Source organism: Amblyraja radiata, chromosome 2 (genome assembly GCF_010909765.2).
Source record: "Amblyraja radiata isolate CabotCenter1 chromosome 2, sAmbRad1.1.pri, whole genome shotgun sequence".
In the NCBI taxonomy this organism is placed as follows: Eukaryota; Metazoa; Chordata; class Chondrichthyes; order Rajiformes; family Rajidae; genus Amblyraja; species Amblyraja radiata.
In genome coordinates, this window is record NC_045957.1 from 52,971,319 (window position 1) to 52,999,004 (window position 27,686).

General features: G+C 40.2%; 1 protein-coding gene across 2 annotated transcripts in view; it reads right to left on the reverse strand.

Annotated features, from left to right (window-relative positions):
• The window catches only part of pex1 (peroxisomal biogenesis factor 1), a 66,545-nt gene that overhangs the window by 18,919 nt on the left and 19,940 nt on the right, over positions 1 to 27,686 (reverse strand). For both annotated transcript variants that reach the window (XM_033046524.1, XM_033046534.1), the window contains exons 7-18: positions 26,852 to 26,975; positions 26,126 to 26,235; positions 24,530 to 24,624; positions 24,156 to 24,288; positions 22,630 to 22,726; positions 20,602 to 20,772; positions 16,834 to 16,988; positions 15,225 to 15,414; positions 10,925 to 11,091; positions 5,874 to 6,008; positions 4,502 to 4,566; positions 3,670 to 3,812 (exon numbers count right to left, since the gene is read on the reverse strand). In XM_033046524.1, the coding sequence (XP_032902415.1) occupies positions 3,670 to 3,812; positions 4,502 to 4,566; positions 5,874 to 6,008; positions 10,925 to 11,091; positions 15,225 to 15,414; positions 16,834 to 16,988; positions 20,602 to 20,772; positions 22,630 to 22,726; positions 24,156 to 24,288; positions 24,530 to 24,624; positions 26,126 to 26,235; positions 26,852 to 26,975 (1,585 nt within the window). The remainder of the gene's footprint in view (positions 1 to 3,669; positions 3,813 to 4,501; positions 4,567 to 5,873; positions 6,009 to 10,924; positions 11,092 to 15,224; positions 15,415 to 16,833; positions 16,989 to 20,601; positions 20,773 to 22,629; positions 22,727 to 24,155; positions 24,289 to 24,529; positions 24,625 to 26,125; positions 26,236 to 26,851; positions 26,976 to 27,686) is intronic.

Consider the following 27,686-nt stretch of genomic DNA (forward strand, 5'->3'; position numbering starts at 1 on the left):
GGGTGCAAACTGCCCAAGCGGAATATGAGGTGCTGCTTCTCCAATTTCCGGTGGTGCTCACTCTGGCCATGGAGGAGGCCCAGGACTGTAAGGTCGGATTCGGAATGGGAGGGGGAGTTGAAGTGCTGAGCCACCGGGAGATCAGATTGGTTATTGCGGACCGAGCGGAGGTGTTTGGCGAAACGATCGCCAAGCCTACGCTTGGTCTCACTGATGTAGATCAGCTGACATCTAGAGCAGCGGATGCAATAGATGAGGTTGGAGGTGGTGCAGGTGAACCTCTGCCGCACCTGGAACGACTGCTTGGGTCCTTGAATGGAGTCGAGGGGGGAGGTAAAGCGACAAGTGTAGCATCTCTTGTGGTTGCTCGGGAAAGTGCCCGGGGAGGGGGTGGTGCGGGTGGGCAGGGAAGAATTGACCAGGGAGTTACGGAGGAAGCGGTCTTTGCGGAAAGCAGACAGGGGGGGAGATGGGAAGATGTGGCGAGTGGTGGGGTCACGTTGGAGGTGGCGAAAATGACGGAGGACTATTTGTTGTATGTGACGGCTGGTGGGGTGAAAGGTAAGGACTAGGGGGACTCTGCCCTTGTTACGAGTGGGGGGGATGGGGAGAGAGAACAGTGTTATGGGGTATTGAAGAAACCCTGGTGAGAGCCTCATCTATAGTAGGGGAGGGGAACCCCCGTTCCCTGAAGAATGAAAACATTTCCGATGCCCTGGTGTGGAACACCTCATCCTGGGAGCAGATGCGGCGTAGACGGAGGATTCAGTGAGTGTAGACTGAACTCCCCTCTCCCCTCCACTGCCCCCATCCCTCCTTCTCCACCCTGCTCTACCCCACCTCCCGCCCCATCCCTCCTTCTCCACCCCTTCTTCCCTTCCCCTTTTTTCCTCCCTTCCCCACTCTTCTCCCCCTTCTCCACTCCCCCCCTCCCCTCACCCCCCCGTCTCCCTCCCTTCTCCCATTCTCCAACCCCGCCCCCCACTTTCCCCGATGCCCCCCATTTGTGGACTCAGTCTGCGACTATTAATATTGACCAAATTAAAGACACTATAAAATGGTGAATCCCTGCATTAGTAAGATTTGCTTAGCTTTTGTCAGTGGAAATTACAGGCTGTAAATGGCGCCAGCCAGTCTGAGCCTTAGATTGATATGCAGGATGGAAAAAGATCCAGGTGGTCTCTTAATGTCCTCCTAATTGATAATATGTATGAAAATTCTACAAAGAAACTTAAATGCATTGCTTTGATTTGATTGCTGCAAAGGAATTGTAAATAATGTTGTAAGACAGTTACCCTGCTGTTTGTTGATTGGCCAGAGTGTGAAGCCCTGGCTGAATTGTTTGAATTCCAGGGTAAATGTTGCATTATTCCGTTAAACTGACTTCCTTCCAGAAGCTTCTGCAAGAAACATTGTTTGGGACTCTTTGTAATTGGGATGGGGTACTGTCAATAATACTTTGATGTAATTGATATGTATGATTGATTTGTAAGGGTAACCACCCCTATGTAGTTCGGCCCCTCAAAGTTCGTTGACCTATAAAAGGTAGCCCCCATTTAGATCGGTGTCGATCTTCACGAACGGCGCTTGGGACTGCGTGACCTTTTGGGCAGTGTCTGCTTGCACGAGGTTGAAGGGCTTGGCCAGGCAGAGGCAAGGATCAAACCCGCGGTGGTTTAGGTATCGTATAGGGGGATTTGGTGTTCTATCAAAAATAAAGTTTAGTTGTTCCAGTGCTTGACTCAGTGTTTTTATCTGAACTAGACTAAGGGGTGTAAGCTTAAGGAGCGTATTTACACGACCAGCAACTCCCCCCGCACACTATCCCACACACGCTAGGGACAATTTATACAAACTTGTGCATCTTTGGAGTGTGGGAGGAAACCCAATCCCTCGCCCTAGCCCTAACTCTACGTTGATAGGCTTGGTATAAGTATGAATTGTCCCTAGCGTGTGTGGGATAGTGTGTGAGGGAGCGCTGGTCGATGCGGACTCGGTGGGCCGAAGGGCACTGTATCTCTGAACTAGAGTGACACAGGGGCCCCAGGGGTTGGACTCGAACCCCCAATGTTCTGCCTACTCCTCATGGGATCTAAACTGGTGGCCACGAGTTGTCCCAGAGGCAGATCTCTCTCCAAACCCCCAGAGGCAGCGGGCTTTTCAACTGGCAATGTTGTCAATGTACCAGTACCACCCACCTGCTCCGGCTACTGAGTCTAAATACCCACCACCCATTTTGAAGCAAGGCGAGAGGGCGGGGGGTTGTTCCCAAAGTCTGCATTTATCCCATAGTCAATGTTACTAAAACAGATGATGTGGCCTTTGTGCAGTACTATTGGTGAGATCTAGCTGTCACAGGCTGGGTCCACAAATGGGGGGCATCGGGGAAAATGGGGGAGGGGAGGGACAGGGGGAGAAGAGGATGTGAGGGGAGGGGGGTAGTGGACACGGGGGAGAAGAGTGGAGCGGGGAGATGGGAGGAAGAGGAGGAAGGGAAGAGGGGGGAGAGGGTAGGGGGAGTGGAGAAGGAGGGATGGGTGCGGGAGGGGGGGGAGAGGGGAGTTTAGTCTACACTCACTGAATCTATCCCTGTGAAAAGTTATAGAGACAATGATTGGATCTGGAAGCGGACCAATACATCTATAAATAAAACTGAACGACAGACATCTTTTCATTTGCACAATTGATTTGAATGTATTAATTTTAATATATTAATGTTTAAAATCCATGCATTGAAGGAAGAATATTTTACAGCCATCTGTGGTTCCCTAACCCTAACCGGGTTTCACACACAGGACAGCATACGTCAGCGTGTGACAAGGCGCACAACATGATGAGACACCCAAATGTCGTCCCTGGATTTTGAACATTCCAAAATCCTGGGGCGACAGGGAGACACTGCACGTCACCTATGCGTCACTATATGCGTCACCGCGCGTCACGCCCCGACCACGACACGACAACCTCTTTCCAGGCTGTCGCTGAAAATGTCGCCCAAGTGGGACAGGCCATGTACTCCAGCTTTTTGTGTCAATCTTTACATAATTAAGTACTTTTAAAGAGAAGTCATTGTTGCAATGCAAAAATGCAGCTACCAATTTAAGCTCGAAACAAGGTAGAAAATGTGCAAATGACTAGAGAATCTGGTTTAACGATTCTGGTTGAGAGGCAAGCATTACCCAGGACTCCACTTTGTTATAGTGCTCTAGGATTGTGTGAGCTATCAATGAAGTCTAGGTGAAGCACTGAAGTTCTAATCTAACTTATTTACTCAAATAATTTGACCTAGAGTTTGCAGGTCAGAGAGGTATTATTAAAATTTGCTTTAATCACGCATGCCCAATGATTTTTTGTGATGGTGCATGCCGAATACCACTAAAAAGGTCATTTCATTTACCAGCCATGTGACACATGTTTATTAATCATGTATACCAGCACCTCCTCGTGTACAGAAGCAGCACTGCCCACAGCAATATGCATTCTACTACTTTCACAGCCACTGTGACGAGGAAGAGAACATTTCTCCTCTGTCCCTAATCTCAATTTTATTTTCTTCCATTGCTCCGATTCTGCGGCCCTCAACCACAGGAAACAGTCTTAGGGCTCTGCAGCATAATACCTGATAATATTTTGAACATTTCTGCCAAATCGCACCAAAGATTGCAATACCTTGTAGACCTTCTACCCCATCCAGTTGCGTGAGCAGTTGATTAACAACTCTGTCAGTCACCCCAGTGTTGTCATGACCACGGCGAGGTGCAATGGAATCAAACTCATCAAAGAACAGAATGCAAGGTTTGGCTGCTTCCGCCCTAGAGATCAAAATGGAGAATGTGCTTTTGTAGAAGGTAATAATCTTTTTTTATAAATGACAATTTATGCATTTAATCTGCTTCTGGGAAATTAACATTCATCCAAATAACACTTTTTGATGAACAAGCACAAGAGATCAGAAATATAGTAAATTCCATCAGTGCACTAAACAAAATATGTTGAATTTCCAAATGTGATCACGCTGAAGAGTCACCATCTGCTTGGAATGGAATTGGAATGCCGCTGCATCAGAGCCAAGACCACGTCATTACTCCCACTCGGGGTTGGGTTCCAAGGGAACCAAGTTTTCGAGACAGAAACTCAGCTCTTCAACTTCCCATGCCTCCAATTCTTGACTTAGTCGAAACAAGCCCTTTTGATACATTTTCCCTAGTTTGCAGACTTTTGTTGCAAAGATTTTACTCTCCGCATAGGCAGAGAATTCTCTGTATTAAAGGGAAAAAACTAGGCCAAACGCTAATCATGATGCAGATGTTAAAGCAACTTCTTGAATTTAACTCTTACATTAATACACATTTTTCTCCCTTTCCATGTTGCTGTAGCCATTGGACCAGTGAGGCATTAAATGAAATATAGCCATAATTTCCATGAAGAAAACTATCAATTCATCACTTTGTTACAAAGCATAAACTGAATTAATCAACACACATGGACAATTACAACATACCTGCTGAAAACGTCACGAACTGCCTGTTCGCTTGCACCAATATATTTGCTCAGCAGTTCAGGGCCCTGTGGAAAAAGCATTAAGCCTGTGAAATTATATAAATTCAGTGATTATTTTCCCTTGATGAGATCAAACAAGGAGGAAGCAATGTCAAAAATTTCAGAACACCATGCTCGTGTCTAGTTAGCGTGTGGCTTTGGAGGTCATGAAGGCTTATTTATGGAAATTACCTCAAAATCAATGAGACTGGGCGAGAAAATTAACTTGGGACAGTAACACATGTAGTTCAGAGCCACCCTTGGCTAAATGATTATGATTAAAGCCTATTCTAAACCATATAATTTACACTCACACTTAAGTATTGGAGGGACACTGCATTGCCAAGACTGCTGTATTAAAGTGTGGCCTTATTTGCTCCTTCAGCCAGATACCACATATTCCATGACAGAACGTGAAGAAAAGCAGAGAAGTACTCTTTGATGCCCTAGTCGACATTAACAAGTCTACTATCACAAAACAAAAAATATCTTATTTCCTTGCTATTTCTGAGATCCTCTCGAGTACAAACTAGCTGCCATGTTTTCCATAACAATTCAGAAGTATTTTTGCTGGTTATGGATTGTTCTGTAACATCCCAAAGTCACAAAAGCTGCTATATAAATACTGTCCTTCCTTCAATGCTGATGTTTAATATTAGGAAAATATTTTCTATTACTGTTAAAAACAATATTTGTAAAGCACATCCTCAAATAAAGATATTTGTTACAAGATTCCCCAGTCGATCCTTCCGACAAATAGGGTTTGTTTAAAATCAGAAAATGTGAGAGATGTAAGGGCATCTAAGAGATGAAATTTCAGAGCATATACTGTTGCAGTTGAAGATGTGGAAGTACTCAGTAGGACAATGGAGGGGAGAAATTACAGATGCTGGAACCAGTAGAATAGAAGTCAGTGGAGGAAGAGATAAATGTTGGAAATTTTAGAACATTGAAATAGCAAGGCTATTTAATGATTTAAACACAATTATTAAATTCAGAGCAACAGCAGACACTTTGTAATCAATGCTTTGTCAAAACATATAAATAACAGTATTGCATCATTTTCAGGGATTCATCAATCTTTGATTATCATTCTTTTAAAATAATATTAAATGATATATTAAGGATTCTGGAAAGACCTAGTACAATATAAATCCATTGTAAGAGCAGCAAAAATTATCAAGCATTTGAAATATCAAAAATGTTTTGCAAAAATGACATCGGTAGCAATAAACAACGTTTATATATAAAGTTTATGCTAACTAACAAAAGCTAATTTGTTAATTAGCGTAGTGTAATCAACACCGCAAGGTGGTACCATGTTTTTATTGTACCTTTATACTAATAAAATTCATTCCACTTTCTTTGGTGACGACGCTTGCTAATAATGTCTTTCCTGTTCCTGGTGCTCCATACAGGAGGATTCCAGATCGCATTCGTATTGGCAGCTTTGCAAACAGTTGTGGATACTGCAAAGATATGTGAAGTTATTCCAAAAACATTATAGTCACACAGCACTGAAGCTCTTTGACCCACCTCATCCTTTGCGACCAGGATGTCCCATCTGCCCTTCCCCAGCCCATATCCCTCAGTTAGATTCAGCTCTTAGGGCTAAAGGAATTGATGGATATGGGTAAAAGCAGGAACGGGGTACCGATTTTAGATGATCAGCCACGATCAGATTCAAGATAGTTTATTGTCATGTGATAGGACAATGAAATTCTTGCTTTGATTCAGCACAACAGAACATAGTAGGCATGAATACAGAACAGATCAGTATGTCCATATACCATTATATAAATATATACACACATGAATAAATAAACTGATGATGTGCAAATAACAGATAATGAGCTATTAATGTTCAAAGTTTTGTCCGGTCCAAGTTTAATAGCCTGATGGCTGTTGGGAAGTAGCTATTCCTGAACCTGGTCGTTGCAGTCTTCAGGCTCCTGTACCTTCTACCTGAAGGTAGCGGGGAGATGAGTGTGCGGCCATGATGGTGTGGGTCCTTGATGATACTGCCAGCCTTTTTGAGGCAGCGACTGCGATAAATCCCCTTGATGGAAGGAAGGTCAGAGCCGATGGTGGACTGGGCAGTGTTTACTACTTTTTGTAGTCTTTTCCTCTCCAGGGCACTCAAGTTGCCGAACCAAGCCACGATGCAACCGGTCAGCATGCTCTCTACTGTGCACCTGTAGAAGTTAGAGAGAGTCCTCCTTGACAAACCAACTCTCCGTAATCTTCTCAGGAAGTAGAGGAGCTGATGTGCTTTCTTAATAATTGCGCGAGTGTTCTCGGACCAGGAAACATCTTCAGAGATGTGCACGCCCAGGAATTTGAAGCTCTTGACCCTCTCTACCATCTACCCGTTGATATTAACGGGACTGTGGGTCCCCATCCTACTCCTTCCAAAGTCCACAATCAGTTCCTTGGTTTTGCTGGTGGTGAGGGCCAGGTTATTGTGTTGGCACCATATGGACAGTCGCTCGATCTCTCTTCTATACTCTGACCCATCCCCAACAGTGATACGTCCCACACAACGCAGTCATGAGTATAGAGTGAGTACAGCAGGGGATGAGCACACAGCCTTGAGGTGCTCCCGTGCTGATTGTTATCGAGGCTGACACATTTCCACCAATACGAACAGACTGTGGTCTGTGGATGAGGAAGTCGAGGATCCAATTGCAGAGGGATGCGCAGAGACCCAGTTCTGCGAGTTTGGTAACCAGCTTGGAGGGGATGATTGTATTAAATGCCGAGCTGTAACCTGACATATGAGTTTTTGTTGTCCAAGTGGTCCAGAGCGGAGTGGAGGGCCAGCGAGATCGCATCCACCGTTGATCTGTTGTGGCGGTAAGCGAACTGCAGTGGGTCCAGGTTCTTGTCGAGGTAGTTGTTGATTTGTGCCATAATCAACCTCTCAAAGCACTTCATCACCACCGACGTTAGTGCCACTGGTCGATAGTCATTGAGGCACGCCGACATTCGAGCTACCTCCTGATTTCGCCTTGTAGGAGGTGATTGCATTCAGGCCCGCCACAGCTGCCGAACATCTGTCTCATCCTCCACTTTTGGCCTTTTTGATGGCCTTACCAAGGTCATATCTGAACTTCTTGTAGACCACTGTATCATAAGACATGAATGCCCGGTGTCTGGTCTTCAGAAGAGTGCGGATCTCAAAGTTCATCCAAGGTTTCTGATTGGGAAACACTCGGAAGATTTTTGTAGGGATGCAGTCCTCCACACATTTCTTTATGAAGTCTGTAACGACTGTGGCGTATTCGTTCAAGTCCGTTGCCGAGTCCTTGAACATTGCCCAGTCTACAGACTCCAAACAGTCCTGGAGTTGTTCCTCTGCCCCTCCCGACCAGCACTGTACTGTCCTCACCTCTGGGGGTGCGCTCTTTAAATGCTTCCTGTAGGCAGGAAGAAGCAGCACCATGGTATGGTCGGATTTACCGAAGTGAGGGCGAGGGATAGAGCGATAGGCATTCTTGATGGTGGTGTAGCAGTGGTCAAGGGCATTTGGTCCTCTGGTGCAGCAGGAGACACGTTGGTGAAAGTTAGGGAGTGATTTCTTGAGGTTTGCCTTATTGAAGTCCACAGCAATGGTGGTAAATGCCTCTGGGTAAGATGTCTGGTGTTTGTTGACCACGGCGTGCAGCTCCTCCAGTGCCAGGCGGACGTCTGCCTGGGGTGGGATGTAGACCGCGGTCAGGATGGAGGTGAATTCCCTTGGGAGGTAGAAGGGACGGCACTTCACTGCCAGATGTTCAAGGTGTGGAGAGCAGGATTTGGACAGGACTGCCACGTCTGAGCACTACGCAGAGTTGGCCATGAGGCAGACGCCCCCTCCTCTGCCTTTCCCAGATACCAGTGTACGGTCCATACGGTGGATGGAGAACCCTTCAGGCTAGACCGCTGAGTCTGGGGAGCTGGGGGTGAGCCGTGTTTCTGTGAAACAGAACACAGAGCATTCCCTCAGCTCCCTTTGATAAAGCAGCCTTGCCCTTAAGTCCTCCACTTTATTCTCAAGGACTGTACATTGGCCAGTAGGATAGTAGGAAGAGGGGGTCGAAGTCCCCTGCGCTTCAGTCTGACCTGACGTCCTGCCCATCGGCCATGTTTCCGGACACAATGGAGGCTTCCCCTTTGTTTCCAGGTACTGAGTTTACTGTACCTGCTGTTTCTGCGAACCTGAGCTGGAACGGGAATTCCTTCACAGACGGCAGCTCCAGCTCCGTAACGAACAGGGGTTCCCTCAAAGTCAGCAGCTCCAGCTCCGTTGTTCCTGGAAGATCCAGCTCGTCGGCTCTGGAGGTCATTCCGTAGTTTCCAGGTACCGTACCTGCGTTCCTCCGTTGGGTCAGGCGTTTTACAGCCAGCGTGGGAAAGTTTAAAGTCCGGGGCTCCCGCAGCTGTGGGAGATCGCGAAATCGCAAGAGCCTTCAGGTGCCCAAGCGGCTTGTCCGAAACGGCACCGATTTCTGCCGTTTCCCTAATCCAGGTGAGTTGATGGAAGTTGTAGGTAAACCTTTTATGTTCTGGTGCTCCGCAAAAGTTACCGCATGCAGGCACCATCTTGAAGAACATCTTGAAGAACATATTGAATGGCGGTGCTGGCTCGAAGGGAAAATGGCCTACTCCTGCACCTATGTTTCTATGAAATCTTTCCGATCCATATACCTGACAAAATGTCTTTAAAATTTTATTATACCTGCCTCAACTACTTCCTCTGGTAGTTCGTACCATATACCCACTATCTTCTGTGTGGAAGTAGTCACCCTTCAGGATCCGATTAAACCTTTCCCCTGAAACCTATGTCTCCTGGTTCTTGGGGGTATAGGTTTACGGTGAGAGGGGAAAGGTTTAATACCCTACCCTGGGAAAAATCTCTGGGTATTTACCCTATCTATTCCCCTCATGATGTTATACACCTCAATAAGATAACCCCTCAGTCTCCTGCACTCCAAGGAATGAAGTCCTAGTCTGCCCAACCTCTCCCTACAGCTCAGTCTTCTAAAATAAATTCCATATTTCTTTGGTAGACACAAAATGCTGGAGTAACTCAGTGGGCGAGGCAGCATCTCTGGAGAGAAGGAATGGGCGACGTTTCGGGTCGAGACCCTTCTTCCATATTTCTTACACAGATTTAAAATGTATTCAAAGTGCTGGAGTAACTCAGCAGGTCAGGTTAGCCTTCTTGAAGGTCCCGACCTGAAATATCACCTATCCACATTTTCCAGGGATGCTGCCTGATCAGTTGTGCTACCCCAGCACTTTGCGGCTTTTCTGTAAATCAGCATCTGAAGTTTCTAGTTTCTACTTTAAACATTTCCTTGCTTTAGGGTAAATGACTGTGTCTTTGCCAAATTATTTTTTGAACATCTGAAAGATTTCTTCAATGCCTGAAATATTTCTTCAAACAAATGCCTTTGTACAGCAGGTTTCCTAATCAAGTGAATAGCTGAGATGCATTTCAGTTTGGAAATGTGCACAGATATTGCATAATTATTCAATGTGCATAGATATTGCATAATTATTATTTCATAGAATTCTCCCTAATCCTTCAGCCATCATCCATGTACTTGTCCAACCAATTTTTGTTCACAATTTTCTACATAATCTCATTCTTATCTTCAACCTTTTCCATACTTCACCTTCTCCATTTTGGTAAACTTCAACAGCCTTTCACGATTCACCAATTCTGGCCTCTTGGGCACTCCCTCCCTTTCTTGTTCCTGTATGGATAGTTGCACCTTATGCTGCCTTTGCCTTAAGCTCTATAATGATCAGCTAAATTGTACTTTATCTGCTTTAAGATACACATCAAGACCCACCTTTTTGACTAAACTTTGTCACTTGCCATTTAATTTTTTTTAATCTACTTTACATTCCTTGAAAAAATCTGGGGAAAATCCAGAACTTCCTTGTGTTTCTCCAAGAACTTCCTGGATTCCAGCCCTGATGCAGCTCTGCCTGTAATGGCAACTTAAGATAACTGCCTGGTCTACTGGCTGCTCATGTGCATCACTGGACTCCTTGTAGAATGCCAAGGTCGGTAGTTTTCCCTGATCTCGGGTGGGAAAGAATGCCCACGGGATCTGCCCCAAGCTTAACATGGAGTAAGCATAGTAGACCCCACTACAATGAAAATAAATTGAACAATTTCAGCTGTGGGGAAGTAGGATATTCTTTTATTGTCAAATTTTTTGTTTCTATTTGTTTTAACCATTTTCAAGTTCACAGGAAATCACAAACTACACAGAAATAAATGGGATTTTTTCTCGTTCCTGGAAAATAAAAATTACAAATATAAAAATTCAAATGCAATCTCCTTGGGTCTTATTTTCGATTAGATGTTTATGTTACGGATATATACCTTGACAGATAATTGAATGGTATCCATCAGGATTTCCTTGACTTCATGTAGACCTCCAACTTGGTTCCAGCCCAAATCTCTAGGTTTGTGTAAATTTGCATTTCTTAGAGAAATAGGTACAAATCCCTCAAGGGCATGCAGAAAATTCAATGTTGTTAATTGTAGTTCTGCAAATAAAAATATTGCAAAATACTTGTTTTTGTACTTCAGCAGCCCAACAAAAACATAGTTTGGTAAAATGGATACCTGTAGTGTTTATAAATTCTTATATTAGATTCAAATTGCATATTTCAGTCTCTGTAATTTGAACTCTTCACTTTCTGAGAAATGAACTACCTAATTGTACAATCTAACCTCATTATTACAGAACTCTTTATAATGGATTTCAGTTATAGTGGCCAGAGTGCCCCCACAGTAATCAGACACCACAGCCTCTTTAAGAACACAGGCTGCTAGTTACATGGTGGGAGGGCATAGAAATTGACAAGCAATTGCTTTGATCGACATTCATGCAATAATACTCTATTAAACAATATAACAAACATCCTTTAGTAATTTTAGTCTGCAGTAACAAAAATGCATTTTAGCTGTTAAAAAGAATTTTGCATTTGAAAACGTTGTCGTTTTACAGAGTGGTTGGAGTGAATCTCTAACTTGGTTATTGAAATAGATCAATGGCATATCCAGGTCTAAAGGTAGGTTACGTGCACTCAAGATTCTTTGCCATAGTATCGACAGTGGGTACGTTTTTGGAAAGGGGTTGGTAAAATACCAGTTTTTCGATTTGTTTTTAAATTACCCTTCCCACTCTCATGCCAAAGATCATCCAATTACACGAGAGAAGGGGAGGGGTGTTAAAATGAAAAGCTATGCATCCATGTGTAGAACGGGGGACCCTGCGCATTTTCTTTTTGAAGAAAAATCCTCATCTTGCACTGCCACCCTCAAAAACTGTATGTGTATTCTAGATTCCACATTACAAATGCAACTTACTTATTTCAATCAATTGGTAATTGATTTAAAGAAAATCCAACAGTAGAGATATAAAACAGACATTTAAAATACCATGAACTAAATGGAAGGGCTTAGATCAAGGAAGAGATACAAGATCAGGAGTGACTTTTTATTGGTTGCTGAGGAAAGATCCACAGGGCAGAAAAGAATGCGTGGGGAGAGATAAGCAGATTAAGAAGATACGAAGGGAGTGGTTCCGATGGAAAGCAGAAAGATGAGGAATGAGAAAAGAGAAGATTATGTTGGAGCTGGCAGAATTGATGGAGGATGATGTGTCAGATGTGGAGGCTAATGAGGTGAAAGGCAAGGACCATGGGAGATCTTTCTCTGTTCTGCCTGTAGGGCAGCGGGGGCAGAAATAATGTGTGGGAAATGGGGAAATTGAGCGCAAGCGCACTATCAACCATGGCAAAGGGAAAGCTATATTTCTGGAAGGAGGTAGATGTTTCAAAAGTCTAAGAGCAAGTTATCTCATCTGAGAACAGATGCAGCGGAGGCAAAGAAATTGAGGGAAAAAAAGGAACATCATCCTGAGAAGAGGTAGGATGGAAGGAGATATAATCGAGGTAGTTATGGTTGTCAATAGATTTATAGAAGATGACCAAAAGCTCCAGAATTTGAAGAGATGGTCCAAGTTAATTTGAGGGCATAGCGGAAGCGAATGACAAGGCTGATGAAATTGATGAGTTTCACACAAATGCTGAAAACAGCATCAATGCAGTCAGTAATGTAGCAGAGAGAAAGGGGTAGTGTTGCTGGAATAGGCTTCGAATAAGGAATGGTCCACAGCCCATGGCTGCCTCTGAGGGAAAGTGGGAAGAATTCGAAAGAGAATTTGAGGGCAAAAGAAGTTCTAACTATTGTGACTTTCGAACTATGCTACTCAGTGGCTGAAACTGGTTGATATAGAAATCTTTGGAACGTAAGGGGCTGAGAAGTGACCTTAAGAATCCTTGAGAAGTGGCTTAAGGTGATAGAGGAGAGATTTAAGAGATAAGCAAGTAATAAATTTTACATTCAGAGGGTAGACAGTATCTGTAATGAGCTGCAATAGGCCATAGCAGCCTACATACAAGACTTAAAAAACTTTTGGACAGATGTGGATTGGAAGGGTTTAGAGGGCTATGTACCAAATGGGTCTAGCCCAATATGCAAACATGATTGGCATGGACACAGTGGGACAAATGGCCTGTTTCCGTGGTTATAGGGTTCTTTGACTCAGTGAAGAAACAATGGTACTACCAGGATAGCTCTGTTAATGGACTGTGGAAGAGATAGAAGCAGGCAGTTTGGGGTTGGGGTGTTATGAGATTGGAGGCTGTGAAAGATAGGTCGCCTGATGTGATGAAATCCATAATGAAGACAATTCCGTAGTGTTCGTTGAAAGGGTCATAGTCAAGAGAAACTTGCATGGTCGAGGTCAGTGCGCCAGACTACAACGACACAGCCCTCGTCTGCAGGTTGGGATTGGTCTTAAATTAGAGACTGCTGCACGTTCAGAGGAGGCGACACGGTGGGCGAGAGGAATGAGAGGTTGTGGTCAATGTCATGTTGTCAAATTGGAAATGAAAAGATCAAAAGAGAGAGTAAAAGGCAAGAATCCAAGTGGATAGGAAGTGCTGGAGATGGGAGAAAAACCCAGTAGGGGTGAGGATTCCTTGCTGATGAAATAGGGGCGGTGGTGACGGCAATGAAAGAAGACCTTGTCATCATGTCAGACTCAGAACTCATTGACCTGTGTTACAAAGGAGAGGTCTCTGTTAATCACTCGGCAACATTGAGGAGGATGTCAGAGGGATAGACACACCAGCTGATTGCAGCTGATGAGAGGCATGGAGAGGGAAATGGGCTCAGGGGAAGAATTGGGAAGGAGAAAGGTCATGGATAGTGTTGGGGCTGGAATATAGGACTCAGGGAGGGTAAAGGGGAACAAGGTTAGGTTAGTGGGGGGAGGGGGCAAGGGTTGCAAGGCGAGGTCAGAGAGTTGGACAGTAGAGATAGAAGGCTCCATTAGGGGACTTGGGGCCATGTACAGATAAGCTTTTGAATTCCATTAAGTTAGCTTAAACAAAACATTTGAGAAGTTTAGTAAAATACAATGAAATCCAGAAGAATTATAAAATACATTTTTAGTATGTAAATTCAATGAAAGAAAGAAAATAGGGGAAAATTAGAAGCAGGGAGAAATAACAAAACAAAGATTACGGTACAACATGAATGTGTGTAGTTTTCATTAAAAAATATTAGAACTTGGTAATTTGTAACAGAAGATCAGGTTCTGTAAACAGGAAATACAGATGTAATTTTTGAATTACTCAACGGTTTTAAATACAAGTTGTATGGTGTATTTATACTGGTTGTTAGGTTAAGTGGCTACTGTAAATTGTTATTGGTATGCATTGGTGGGTGCGTGGGAAGTGAAAGAGGGATTAATGAAATGCATGAGAGAATGGTTTGCAGAGAAATGAGTGAGAGAATCAGGCTAATCGGGGACCCAGTGTGGATTCTATGATCTGAATGCCCCCTCCCTTGTCATTTAGATTTAGGTTTATTATTGTCATATGTACAGAGGTACAGTGAAAAGCTTTAGTTTTGCATGATATCTAAACAGATCAGATATAGATAAAATCAGTTCAAACTCAAGGACATAGAGCAAATGGGAAGATACAGAATGCTTTCAGCATTGTAGTGCATCTGTTTCTTAGACAAAGTCCAACACCCACAATGGGGTGGAGATGAATCAGACAGTACCCTCAGCTTATTGAAGGACTGTTTAGAAGCCTGATAACAGAGGTGAAGAAGCTGTTCCTGAATCTGGTGGTGTGCACTTTCAAGTTTTTGTACCTTCTACGGGACAGGAACAGGGAGAAGGAAGAATGACCAGGATGGGTCATTTTGTTGGCTGTCTTCTGAGGCAGTATTGGTGTAGATGGAGTCAATGGTGGGAAGTCTGGTCTGTGTGATGAACAATGCCACATCTACAACTCTGCAATTTCTTGCAGTCTTGTGCAGGAGCTGCTCCCAAACCAAGCTGTGCTGCTAACCGACAATATGCACAAGGAAATGGGGTAATATAGCAAAAATTGTTCAAAAACAAAACAATTATGAAGTAAAAGGATCAGAATTTCTTGTCTGCTGTTACTGTGAAATATTTTTTCATTTTATAAAGGCAACTAGAACAGAAATAGTTTAATTTCAAACATTACTGTAATACAAAAACTGGTTAAAAAAAGAGCATTTTAATTTAGCAATCCACTGTTAATTTGATGTTGGTGTTCAGACATACCTTGTTCTCTGTTGTGCTTGCATATTAATAAATGTGAGTGCATAGCCCTTTCCATCAACACAACAAAATCTCTTGCTCCAAAGCCTTCGGTTGCTTTCGCCAGTCTTTGAAAGTCAATGCTCTGTAATGTCTTCAATGAAGTGACAGTTTTATTTTGAATTACAGAGGTTAGTAGTTGGACTCGCTGATCCTAGAAATCAAAAGATATACTATTTAATGGGCATGTCCCCAAGTACTAATTTTAAACTCTTTGTTAAACTTCACATTAGGATACTTTGATAATATTTATCATGTTATTCCAAACAACAACATTTCCAAAAACTAAAGTTATAAGTAAATCATTTTTAATTTAAACTATCACATGCGACTTTGTTAAACTTTAAATGACTTCATGACTGTGTTACATTGTTACTTATCTTACCAAAGTTATTTACTGTGCAGTTTTCTTTAAGCCTTCACTTCCACTCAAGAGGACTCCAGTGACAGTTTACAAGATGCTACAGAGAACAATTCTGCCCTTATGGTATTAGTATTAGGTGGCGATGCTTATTGGCCCATTATTTTAATTCCGTAATTTGTGACAAATTGAATGCATTCTCCACCCCACCTACAGCAGTAAATAAACCTTTCTGCATCTTAAAGGAATAGACACCAAGATGTCTTTACCACTCGTTTAACATTCTAGTAGTTTTAAAACAGATCAATACATAAATACATATCATAGTTTCTACAGATTAACCATAAGCAGTTGTTCTTACCATTCGAGGCAAAATGAACCTCATTATTAAAAGAAGAACCCAAAGTACTAAATATCAGAATAGTTTCTGCTTTATAGTATTTTTAAAACATGTTATTATCTTAAATCATGGTGTCATACGATACTGTAGTTCTGCACATAACATAGCAAAACATTTGTAACTATCAAAATGGATAATACTGGATCTAGCCCACTGCATGAAAATGTCGACCATTATGTCCACCCACCTGCACTAACCGAGTCACGTACAGACAGCCGATTGAGCTAATCCTCCATCCCATAAAGATTCTTCCACAAAGCAGGGAAGGCTGCAAATAGCAACTGGGCCCTGAGCTATGCCTTGAACCACCCCAATAACCCCAATGACCTTCTGACAGCTCTCTGCTGTCAAAGTCCCTTGAACTATTTTTAAATAAAACTGGTAATGAGACATTTTAAAGTTCAAATAGGCATATCATAATTGTTAAAAAAAATAACATTATAATTTAATTAAAAACATTAGTGTCCTAGAAATTCATTGAAATATTAAGACAAATAAAGAACCGACCTGCATTTACCATTTTACCTAATTCACATCAGCTCACCACTGGGTTCAATTATGAGCACAGAAGCTTGATGTTCCAGCATTCGACAAGGAACGCATTTGATTCTTGGCACCAAGAGTTAGGGTAAAGACATTGAATTCCACATGCAGGTAAAAAAAAATTGAGATAAACTGCCCAGTGAGTGGCAAACAGCAGACAGTTTTCAAAGGAACTGTTACAAATGAGTACAGTCTACTCTATCATTTCAACATAAGATGCTGGTAACTGTAGAATGATTTGGGTTGAAGTATTTATTAAACTGGTTTACCTGGTTTGGAAGTGAAATATTCTGAATACACTGAAATAGATGAGATCCTTCAGCAGAAATCAGAGAGGGATGCAGAGTATGCTCAGAAATGCTTGTAGCGATCAATGCAATAACAGTCCCACGAGAAACTGCTTCAGCAATCAAATACTTCAAAACTGAAAGAAAAATAGATTATTCAGGTTCTGAAATTAGCAATGTAAATTAAACCCACAGCAAATCTTTAACACTACTTAGGATTCTCATTCTCAATCAACACAATGTCATTAATTTGAGCACACCACAGACAAAGGTGTGATATTTACCCCATCACTGACTGAGGCATGTACAAACTTACCTTTTTTCTCAATTTCTCAGGTCCATGGTATTTTCTTAGCTGGTAAATAACATCCAATCCCAAGTGACTAGGTCTTGGGCAGCAGGGGCACTGCACAGCAAAATATCAAGTGAAAGTGCCAGCACAAGCCCCACTTCCAAAACAGCCCAAAACTACATCAATCATTTCTAGGCTTAGCTAGCTGTCAAACCCGTCAAATATCCCACATATTCAATTGTAAATGAAACATATGCAAGGCCATCCACTTCAGTAGAAATACAGAAACTCAGACCATCTTTTTTAAATGTTGAGAGGCTAAAAGATTCTGATGTTCAGGAGGGACATGGGAGTACTTGCACATGAATCACTGAAGGTTTACATGCAAGAGGATTTACGTATAGTCACATGTGGGATATTTTGTAGTACATAAACTAAATCCAAAAATATATATATTTTTGGATTCTAATTCTAATTCTAATTCTAATTCTAATTGCAATCTTCATTCTAATTGCAATAGAGGGTTCCCCAGGCTGGGATGGTGGGTTTATCACAAGAAGTTCAACAGAGGGTGGTGAAAATTGCCCAACGCATCACCGGTTCCTCACTCCCCTCCATTGAGTCTGTCCAAAGCAAGCGTTGTCTGCGAAGGGCGTTCAGCATCGCCAAGGACTGCTCTCACCCCAACCATAGACTGTTTACCCTCCTACAATACGGGAGGCACTACAGGTCTCTCCGTTGCCGCACCAGTAGGTCCAGGAACAGCTTCTTCCCTGCGGCTGAAACACTGCTCAACAATGTTCCTCGGTGATTGCCAATCACCCCCCCCCCCCCCCCGGACACTCCTCCCACCAGGAAAACACTATGACTGTATGCGTGTAAATAGATGTATGTATTGCTCATATTCTATGTCGCTCTTCCAGGGAGATGCTAACTGCATTTCGTTGTCTATGTACTGTACACTGACAATGACAATTAAAGTTGAATCTGAATCTGAACAGACTAGGCGATAATCATTGAAATATGCAAGGTTGAAGGACTTGATAGGGTAGATGGTATGTTGATGTGGGATATGCGATTTAGGGGGTCACAAACTCAAGATACGAAGTTGACCATTCAGATCAGTTGAGAAGAAATTTCTTCATCCAAGAAAATATATTTGGAATTCAAGAGGGATCTGGAGGCTCAATCACTCAGTATTCTCAGAAATCAACAGATTTTTAAGATATTTAAGAAAATGGAATTAAATGCAGCCATTTTCCTGAAGAGTGATATGGGCATAAAGAGGCAATTGGCCTACTCCTGCATCTATTTATTTTATCATCCAAAAATTTACAATCAACAATTATTTTTTTTTTTTACAAAACTTTAAAGTAAAATGTAGCAATTAAACAAAATGTAAATGAGCTATGCCTCCATTGAAATGAATGGATTTGCTGTTCAAAACAAGTGCAGGTCCAACCAATTGATTCCTTATTCTCTGAGCAATCCAGTGTCACTGCAAAGTTTGGACTTGATGGTGGTTTGGAACATACCTACAGATTTCCAAATAATTGTGATCTTAAGAGTTTCCAATTATATAGGTATGTTGCAAAGCCTACCTGAAGCGTCTTTGAAAATCTGCCGCTGCGGGTGTGCGCGATTTTGGCGCCGTTTAGAGGGGGCGGGTTTAAAACGCGATTTTCTCTAGGCTGTTCAAATCGAAGATGTTCAGCCTAGTTAATTATTAACGAAAAATCGCTGGAAGACCCCGTCGCAAAAGCTATTATTAGGTTTAAAGGCCTTGAATAATAGTTATAGTAGTTTAAAAATCAATCTCTAAACCCGCGACCACCAGCAACCGCAGGGTCTCATAAAGCAAACCACAGAAGGTAGGTTGTATATTTTTACATTAAAAAGGGCTTCTAAAGATCCCTTTATACAAAGTTTAATATTGCGAGTAGCTCATTTTGGGCCCATTATATCGCGCAGTATTTTTCTGGGCATTTGGGGCATAAATCTACCGCAATGTGAACGTTCTAAACCAGCGCGTTCCACAGGGACCCACTGGAAAGCTGATTTAAATGGGCATTTATTTACAGCAATTGAACACTGAATTCCTTCCATTTGGCCTATAAATTAATGTAAATGAGATTTAAAAATCATGTTTTATTGTGAATTATTTGTGAATATTATTTGGACATTTAGGCTATTTAAAAATGTTAATCATTTATTAAGAAATGGATAGATGTTTAGATCTAGTAATTGAAGTCTGAAATTAGCTACAATTAGGTAACTAACTAATTATATGCTTTAATTTCAGGTCATCCAAGTAAGATTATTTTATATTTGTTTCAGAATGCTTCAATCTATGATAGCTGAAAATTTCATTCAGTTCTCTTAATTCTTAAGAAAGTTATGGGCTTTTGACTGTTCACGATCACAACTTTTTTGTTATGTCCATAGAAAATCAATAGGGAACAAGATGCTCATTTCCGAGTATGAAAATGGCCATAACTTTTTAAATACTTGAGATATGAAAGTGAATTAGGTGTCAAATTAAACTTATTTTTATGCTTTATCTGATGGGATAAATTACAGACTTGATTTTTAAAATCTCAAAATTTTGTAACATTGCTAAATTATAGATAATAGACAATAGGTGTAGGAGTAGGCCATTTGGCCCTTCGAGCCAGCACCGCCATTCAATGTGATCATGGCTGATCATCCCCAATCAGTACCCCGCTCCTGCCTTCTCCCCATATCCCCTGACTCCGCTATCTTTAAGAGCCCTATCTAGCTCTCTCTTGAAAGTATCCAGAGAATTATTTTAAAAGTTGATTTCTTAAAAAAGTTTAAAACCAGAAACGGTTTAACCAGAAGCAGTCACGGTGGCACAGCGGTAGAGTTGCTGCCTTGCAGCGAATGCAGCGCCGGAGACCCGGCTTCGATCCCAACTACGGGTGCTGTCTGTACAGCGTTCGTACGTTCTCCCCGTGATCTGCATGGGTTTTCTCCGAGATCTTCGGTTTCCTCCCACACTCCAAAGACGTACAGGTTTGTAAGTTAATTGGCTTGCTAAATGTAAAAATTGGCCCTAGTGGGTATAGGATAGTATTAATGTGCGGGGATCTCCGGTCGGCGCGGACCTGGTGGGCCGAAGGGCCTGTTTCCACACTGTATCTCTAAACTAAACTAAAATAACTAAATCATTCAAGTGATATAATCCAGCTGTCAATAGAGGATAAGCAATTTATATGTAAGATGTTGTGGGTCCAAACTCAAACAAGACATTATCTCGAATTTCTAATGTTTTATCCTCAAATTAAGCATTGCAGCTAACCTAGGGCTTAAAAATATTTCTGAAATTACAAATTGTTGAAAATGCTTTGCTTTCTAGAATTGGGATATGATCCAATTTCAAGGCCGTTAGCCTATTAGTAAAAAGCATTAATCACATTCAACATTAAAATTATTACTTTCAGAAATCTGTCTGCTATGAATAGCCTCAGCACTGTGTTCATGTTCTGAAGCAGAGATGGAACCAGCAATATGATCCAAGTCGTCCAACAGAATTACAGAAGGTTGTCGCCATGCTGCCTCTGTGAAAGCTTCCTCCCATTTCTTACGGATATTTTCAGCCCTTTTACCTAGATGCAAAAACAGATTAATAAAGGTTAAAATTTGATTATACTCAAATCCAATTCTTCTCAATTTCAGCACATATGCATACATTGGGATCCTACATACAATTCACACAAGCATGGATTTGTTAAAGCCATTTGCTAGACCTGGATTTTTATTTATTTTTTTAAACAAAGGTTAAATCTTTTCCCAATTTATTTCAAATTAAAAATACCTGAAAGTCATGTCTGTGTGTGCAACTAAATTTAATTTCAATTAAAACCCATTGTAATTGGATTATTGAAAATAAAGAACTTATGGGCTCAGTGGAGTTTCGCACAGTTCATAATTTCTCTTCCAGGTCATCTCTTGCATTGAATATATTAACCCTCAGAGAAGTCCAGGTGCATCTGGCAGTAAACAACACACACTTGGTTGCCACTTTTGCAATTTTGATGCATGGACACAAAACCGGTCTCAACAATATTCATGAAGTTTGTTTCATCATTAGCAATCATGCAATCCATTCCCACCCTCTTGAGCCAAACCTCCACATCCACCCAATTAAATTGACCATATTCTACAAGAATACATATGAAATGTTAAAACTTATCAAAAAAAAAGCATGTAACAGAAATTGAATAGAGTATTAAATATTGCACAGAAGAGACAGCAAAAAAGATGGAATGAGATAATGGCATTAGAGAATATGAAGGAACACAAAAAGATGCAACATGCAGGTTTGTCAAATTTGGGTGATCAATGCAGAGCACCTACCACGTTGGCCTATTATCTGGCATTTTGAACTGTTAAAAATAATGCTCAATGTAAGCTGGAGAAACATCCCATCTTCTCTCTCATTGCAGACTTGAACTCATTCTGAGCACAAGCTCGGGTAACACTTTCTCTGTATCAGATCCGGATATTTCCGCTGTCAATCTGCAGTATTGACTCAGTTTTACTTTCATCGGAGTACAATCTGATCTGCTGGACATGTCTTGCAGACCTGTATTTCACAACTTTTCATGTTCCTTTGACAGTATTTCTCCTTCCCAACTACCATCGTCCAACAGTTTTGGTTCAATTTTTTCCCTCAAAATATCCCCATTAACCCACTGACAACCCCAGTATTAGCCTATCAGAGATATTCCCTCTGTCCTATCCATCCCTCCCCATCTTTACTGCAATATAAAACTAACTTGTTTTCACAGATGCTGTCTGACCTGCTGAATGATTCCAATCTTTGCTGATTTTATTTCAGATTTCCAATTTTGTTTTGATTTCCATGGTAAGAAACTTTGATTTCAATGGAGATTCTAAGCCTGTGGATTAGGAAGCAAAACTGCAGCAAATAATTATTTTTATTAAAGTTATTTTACTGTTTTTTCCGGATGTTTTAAATTTCCATTTACTTACTGCAATTTAAATTTTTTTCACTGTTTCTGAATGCAAGAAATCGATAAAACCTATTAAAATCAGTGTGATAAAACCAAGCACCAAAATCAGGTACCTTTCCAGGCACCATAGAATTTCCAGACTGATATCTTTATCTCAATGTTTAAATTACTTAACCAGTATTCAAAAGTCTGGAGTATTGATCTGGAGGCACAAATTCACATTTAAATTCAAGAAATCAAACAAATCAGGAATTGAACTGCTAGTCTTTATAATGATGACTATAAAATGACTGCATGTGGTGAACCTGAACTCTGGTTTACTTTACGTCTGACCTACTAATGTGGGCGACTTTCACATGTTATCTACAATAACTTATCACAAGCCTCTCAGTTAAAGGACAAAGCAGGGTTGAACAAGTTATGATAGTCCTGCCATGCAGATTACATGAACAAATAAATAAATATTTGTAAGTTACTTATTCTTACCTTGCAAAGTTTTACAGTTAATAATTTCAACATGTGCTTCCAGTTTATCTGCTGCTTCTCTGCATATGGCTTTCGCTAAAGTAGTTTTCCCACTGCCCTGAACAAAGTTAAATTTCCACATTATTAGTAAGTGATGGAATAATAATTTATTTAAAGCTGTTAATTACATATTAATCAAAAAGTGTAAAAGCAGTTCCTTCCTGCATAACCTTTTTTTCAGGACATCTTATTTGTCCAACTCTTCATCCAGAAGATCTTTCAAAAGTTCATTAAGAATAGCCAGTAAGCAGATGAGTAGAGTAGACTAGTAAACCCCACGCCTGATCAGGTTAATATGTATGTGAGATAGCTTTTGGGGTAAGGAGGCTTCAATCTCCTGATCTTTAAGTCTCGCACACACAATAAAATCCCCATAGCAAAATTCCTGGATTAAGTGTCCATCTGCCCTGAAAACATATTTAAAAATAAAATATCTATGGTCTTTGGGTTCACAGTCAATACCAAGTTATTTGTAACTGGACCCGAATCAGAAACTCAAAAAATGTAAAATGGTAAGTACAAAATATTAGTTTAAAACAATAAATTGAAAATAATCCTTGGAGTCTCAGAAAAAGATTCACAACTATAACATAACAATCATTGAATCTGAAATGTCATAAAATGTATAGCATGGAAGCAAGCCCTTCGGCCCAACTTATCCACGTTGACCAAGTTATCTAACTGAGCTAGTTCCACTGACTTGCATCTGTCCCACATTTATTTTTCTTTCAATGTGATATGCAATGCAACTTTCTGACTGCCACAAGTAATTGACACTGGAGGTAATTTCAGAATCAGTCCAATTTGTAAACTATGGGCAAGCTCCAGATGTTAACAATGTCTGGATTGAAAACCAGTCAACCGTGGGCAGGAAACTTACTAAATCAGTATTTTAGAAGACTGCAGCATTAAAAGATTATTTATCAGAGCCCACTGTAATATTTATAGCTGGTGGCTTACATCATAGGCAGCTTGTTAATTATATGATTTATGGTCTAGTCATCAAAGCAAAACTGGAGAGATGCAAATGGTTAAACCTCTGGAATCCTATGCCTGAAGGCTGTAAACTATTCTCAATAGTTTTATATAGCCTTACTTTCCCTTCCATTTTGATTCCTCCTTCTTGTGTTAGTCTCACTTCCTCACTTTCTATGTCATATTCATTCTATCACCTTCTCTGTGATCTCCCCATTTGTTTTTTTCTTACATTTAATAAATAGATGCTGCACGTCTCACTTCCACACTTTCTATTTCCTATTCATTCTATCACCTTTGTGTCATCTCCCCATTTGTTTCTTACATTTAATAGATAGATGCTGCACAAATTGCATTTCAGATTACAAGAAGAGGAAGTATCTATTACATGATAGTTACTGCTCCAGCCGATTCTCACCCATTGCAATAGTAATACTGAAAAGTTAACCTATTTACATTCTGTGAGAGCATCTGATTATTTACTTTATACACAAAGAAATGCAGACCATCACCTTTATTCCTGTAAGTAGCAGAGCTCCACTTCGGAGACCTTGTGCAACAGAGGCCATTTCCCATGAAAGTGGGTGACCCAATAGGCTGAACAAGATGTGCTCAAAGGCCGACGTGGCAAGATTATGAACTGCGCTGCAAGATAATATATTTTACATATTGTAATACGGAGCTAGGTTTCGGAAACAAAGCAAAACAATATCTACAAATATATATGTACAAAGTATACAAATAGACAATTCTTATTTTGAGGTTGCAAATAGATTCTCCGTTAGTTCAAAATTAAGGGAGATTTTTATTTCCATGAGCTGATGACCCAAGAGTTCAGATTTAAATGTGGAAATTATTGCAAATAAAAACAGAGTAACATTCTTACCCTAAACAATTCAATTTGTGAAATGGTAGCATCTGGTCAATATCATCAACAGTCATTACTTCAATGGACTTGTTTAGTGGAGGATGCATGATCACCTTTGCAGAAAGCAACACAGAAGTTACTCATTCCATTAAAAATACTAAGGCATAACTGAAAGATGACAAGAATAATGCATCGACAGAGAAAATGTTTTCTACATTTCAATACTGCACCATTAATACGCTAACAAAATTATGTTCGAAACAAACATACTACAATTGTATTGTGAAGATTGTATTTATGTAACAATTGCAAATGTAATGAAAAATAAGTCGGAATAATTCCTCCATCAGTCAGGCAAGAATTTATTTAGTACAACAAAAATATCTCAGTGCCCAAGCAAAATTATATCAAACAGGAATAGATTCCAGGTCCTAAGGAAAATTAATCTAAAGGTGACAAAAAGTGCTGTAAAAAAAAAAAAATTTACAAAGAGAAATGTGGAAAGCATCTCCATTGGTCGACATCAGCTGGAGAATGCACAATTTCAAATTAATCTTAATAATGTGCAGGCAGATTAGAGCTTTTTTTCAAATATATATGCCTGCAGACATGAATAATTAATGGTTCGATAATGTTTTATTATTAATGTTTAATGTTTTATGTGACATTCCTAACAGTCACTGTATATCATGTTGTCACTTGCGGGCGGAGCACCAAGGCAAATTCCTTGTATGTGAATACTTGGCCAATAAACTTATTCATTCATTCATTATTCATTCATCATCATATTTAGTCATTCATTCATTAATGTATTTTCTCCTATCAAGTACCAACTACATACTGACTGCTGTGCCTTGCACTTTCTAGAGAAAAAAATCAGTCAATTGAAATAGATGGTAGCAAACTGTCTTAGAAACACTGAATCAGCATTTGACAGCACTGGGCCTGTATTCGCTGGAGTTTAGAAGAATGAGGGGGGACCTCATTGAAACATACAGAATAGTGAAAAGCTTGGATAGAGTGGATGTGGAGAAGATGTTTCCACTAGTGGGAGAGTCTATGACTAGAAGTCAGCCTCAGAATTGAAGAACATTCTTTTCGGAAGATGAGGAGGAATTTCTTTCATCAGGGTGGTGAATTGGTGGAATTCTTTGCCACAGAAGGCTGGAGGCCAGGTCAGTAAAGTTATTTAAGGCAGATATAGATAGATTCTTGGCTAGTACAGGTGTCAGAGGTTATGGGGAAAGGCAAGAGAATGGGGTTAGGATGGAGAGATAGATCAGCCATGATTGAATGGCAGAGTAGACTTGTTGGGCCGAATGGCCTAATTTTGCTTCTATCACATGATTATGATCTATATCCATTTTAAGCAAGAGATTAATTTATGTTATTTGGAATTGCATTAACTGTTACAAAGAAACCTAAATTTAGCATTATAAATGTTCTTAACAGGGCTGCATAATTTGAAGGTAGACATAAAATGCTGGAGTAACTCAGCTAGTCAGGCAGCATCTCCAGAGAGAAGGAATGGGTGGCGTTTTGGGTCAAGACCCTTCTTCAGATCAGCTTCTGCAGTTCTTCCCTATGCATAATTTGAAGATATAGAATATTTACCTTTATATCAATCTTGTCAATTAAACTGGGATACAATAAAAAACATTCATTCTCTTCATTTTCTGACTTTTGTACAATTTGATCCACAAATAGCATAAATTCAATCTCTCCTGCAACACAAAGTAATAATTAATATCAAGTAAATTGTTTTTACATTTAAATTTGACATCAGCATGGCTCAAGACATCTTACTGCTTAGAAAAATAAAACAACATTGTTTTGTAACTTCTTGGCACACAGTGAACAAGATTTTTTAAAGTCATTAATAAATTAGTTCATGGTTTTGCTAGTCATATTTTATTGGTGCATCTTATTTCGCATTTCACTACTTGAACAATAAAGTGCCAACATCAAATCCAAACTTGACCACAGAAACACACAAGCAAAAATCAAAAGTTAATCATAAACAAAGTTAAAAATAAGAATTCTGTTGTACACACGCATTAAAATAAAAACACAAATCTATCAACACAAGAATGTTCCAATCAACATTATTGAAGGTGCTTACAAAATAATGGGCATGCACCTCTCAACATTGGATTGATCATTGCACTGCTGGGACTTGATTTCAATTGTAAGACGCATCACTCTGACACTAATACCACTCTGCTTAACCAGCTTTAAAATGGGCAATCAAAAAATGAAATTTTAATATTATTATTTCTAACAGAATTTGCAAATCTTCCAGTATCCAAAATTAAAGCAATCTTAACATTTATTACTTACGTTCAGCAACCTGTATTCCAACAAGATTTGATAATGCAGCAAAAAATGGGAAATTGTCAGAGCTCACACTACTTAGCCATGAAAGGAAGGAGGACTTAATATCATCATTGTTAATCTCCTGTGGCTGAAAAGGGAGAAAATATAATTTTGTAATCTCAAAGATTTGGAGTATATTGAAATACTAAATTAAATAATTTGATTTAACTTGTATAATATTATTTTTAAATAATTTTCACTTTACTGAAAATCATGCTGCATAAGTGAAAGTATGGGTCAACTTTGAATATTCTTACCATTTATATCCCATTACTCACTTTGTATATTTTGAACCAACTTTTAAAACTTAACAAGAGAAAGCCTTTTCTTCTCAATTAAACCTATTCTGCAGACTGCTCATTGCAATATGGCTTCAGCTCCCATTGCCAAATCCAATCATCTGAAAGTGTTCAGAATTTCCACTAAACATTTTGGACTGTTTACAAGTACATTAACAGGTTACAAAATAAATGAATATTTAGCCAAATAGACAAAAAGAACATTCCCAATTACATTATGTTACACAAACCTATATAAAAATGGCTTCATCTGTTTTGTTTTAAATGTAAAGAGATCAACCACAAATAAAGAAAGTTACAATTTTTGGTTACAATAATGATAGTTTGCAGTAGACTTAATTTCCTTTCAAAACAAAACACATGAAGGCAATTGACATGCAAGTTTATCACAGTAGTGACAGTCTAATGTTCTTAGTGTTGGTTCAAAAACAGAATGAACAGGATTCTGGCAGTAAATAATTTTCTGCCCTCTTATTTCAAGAAATAAGGAAATGAGGATG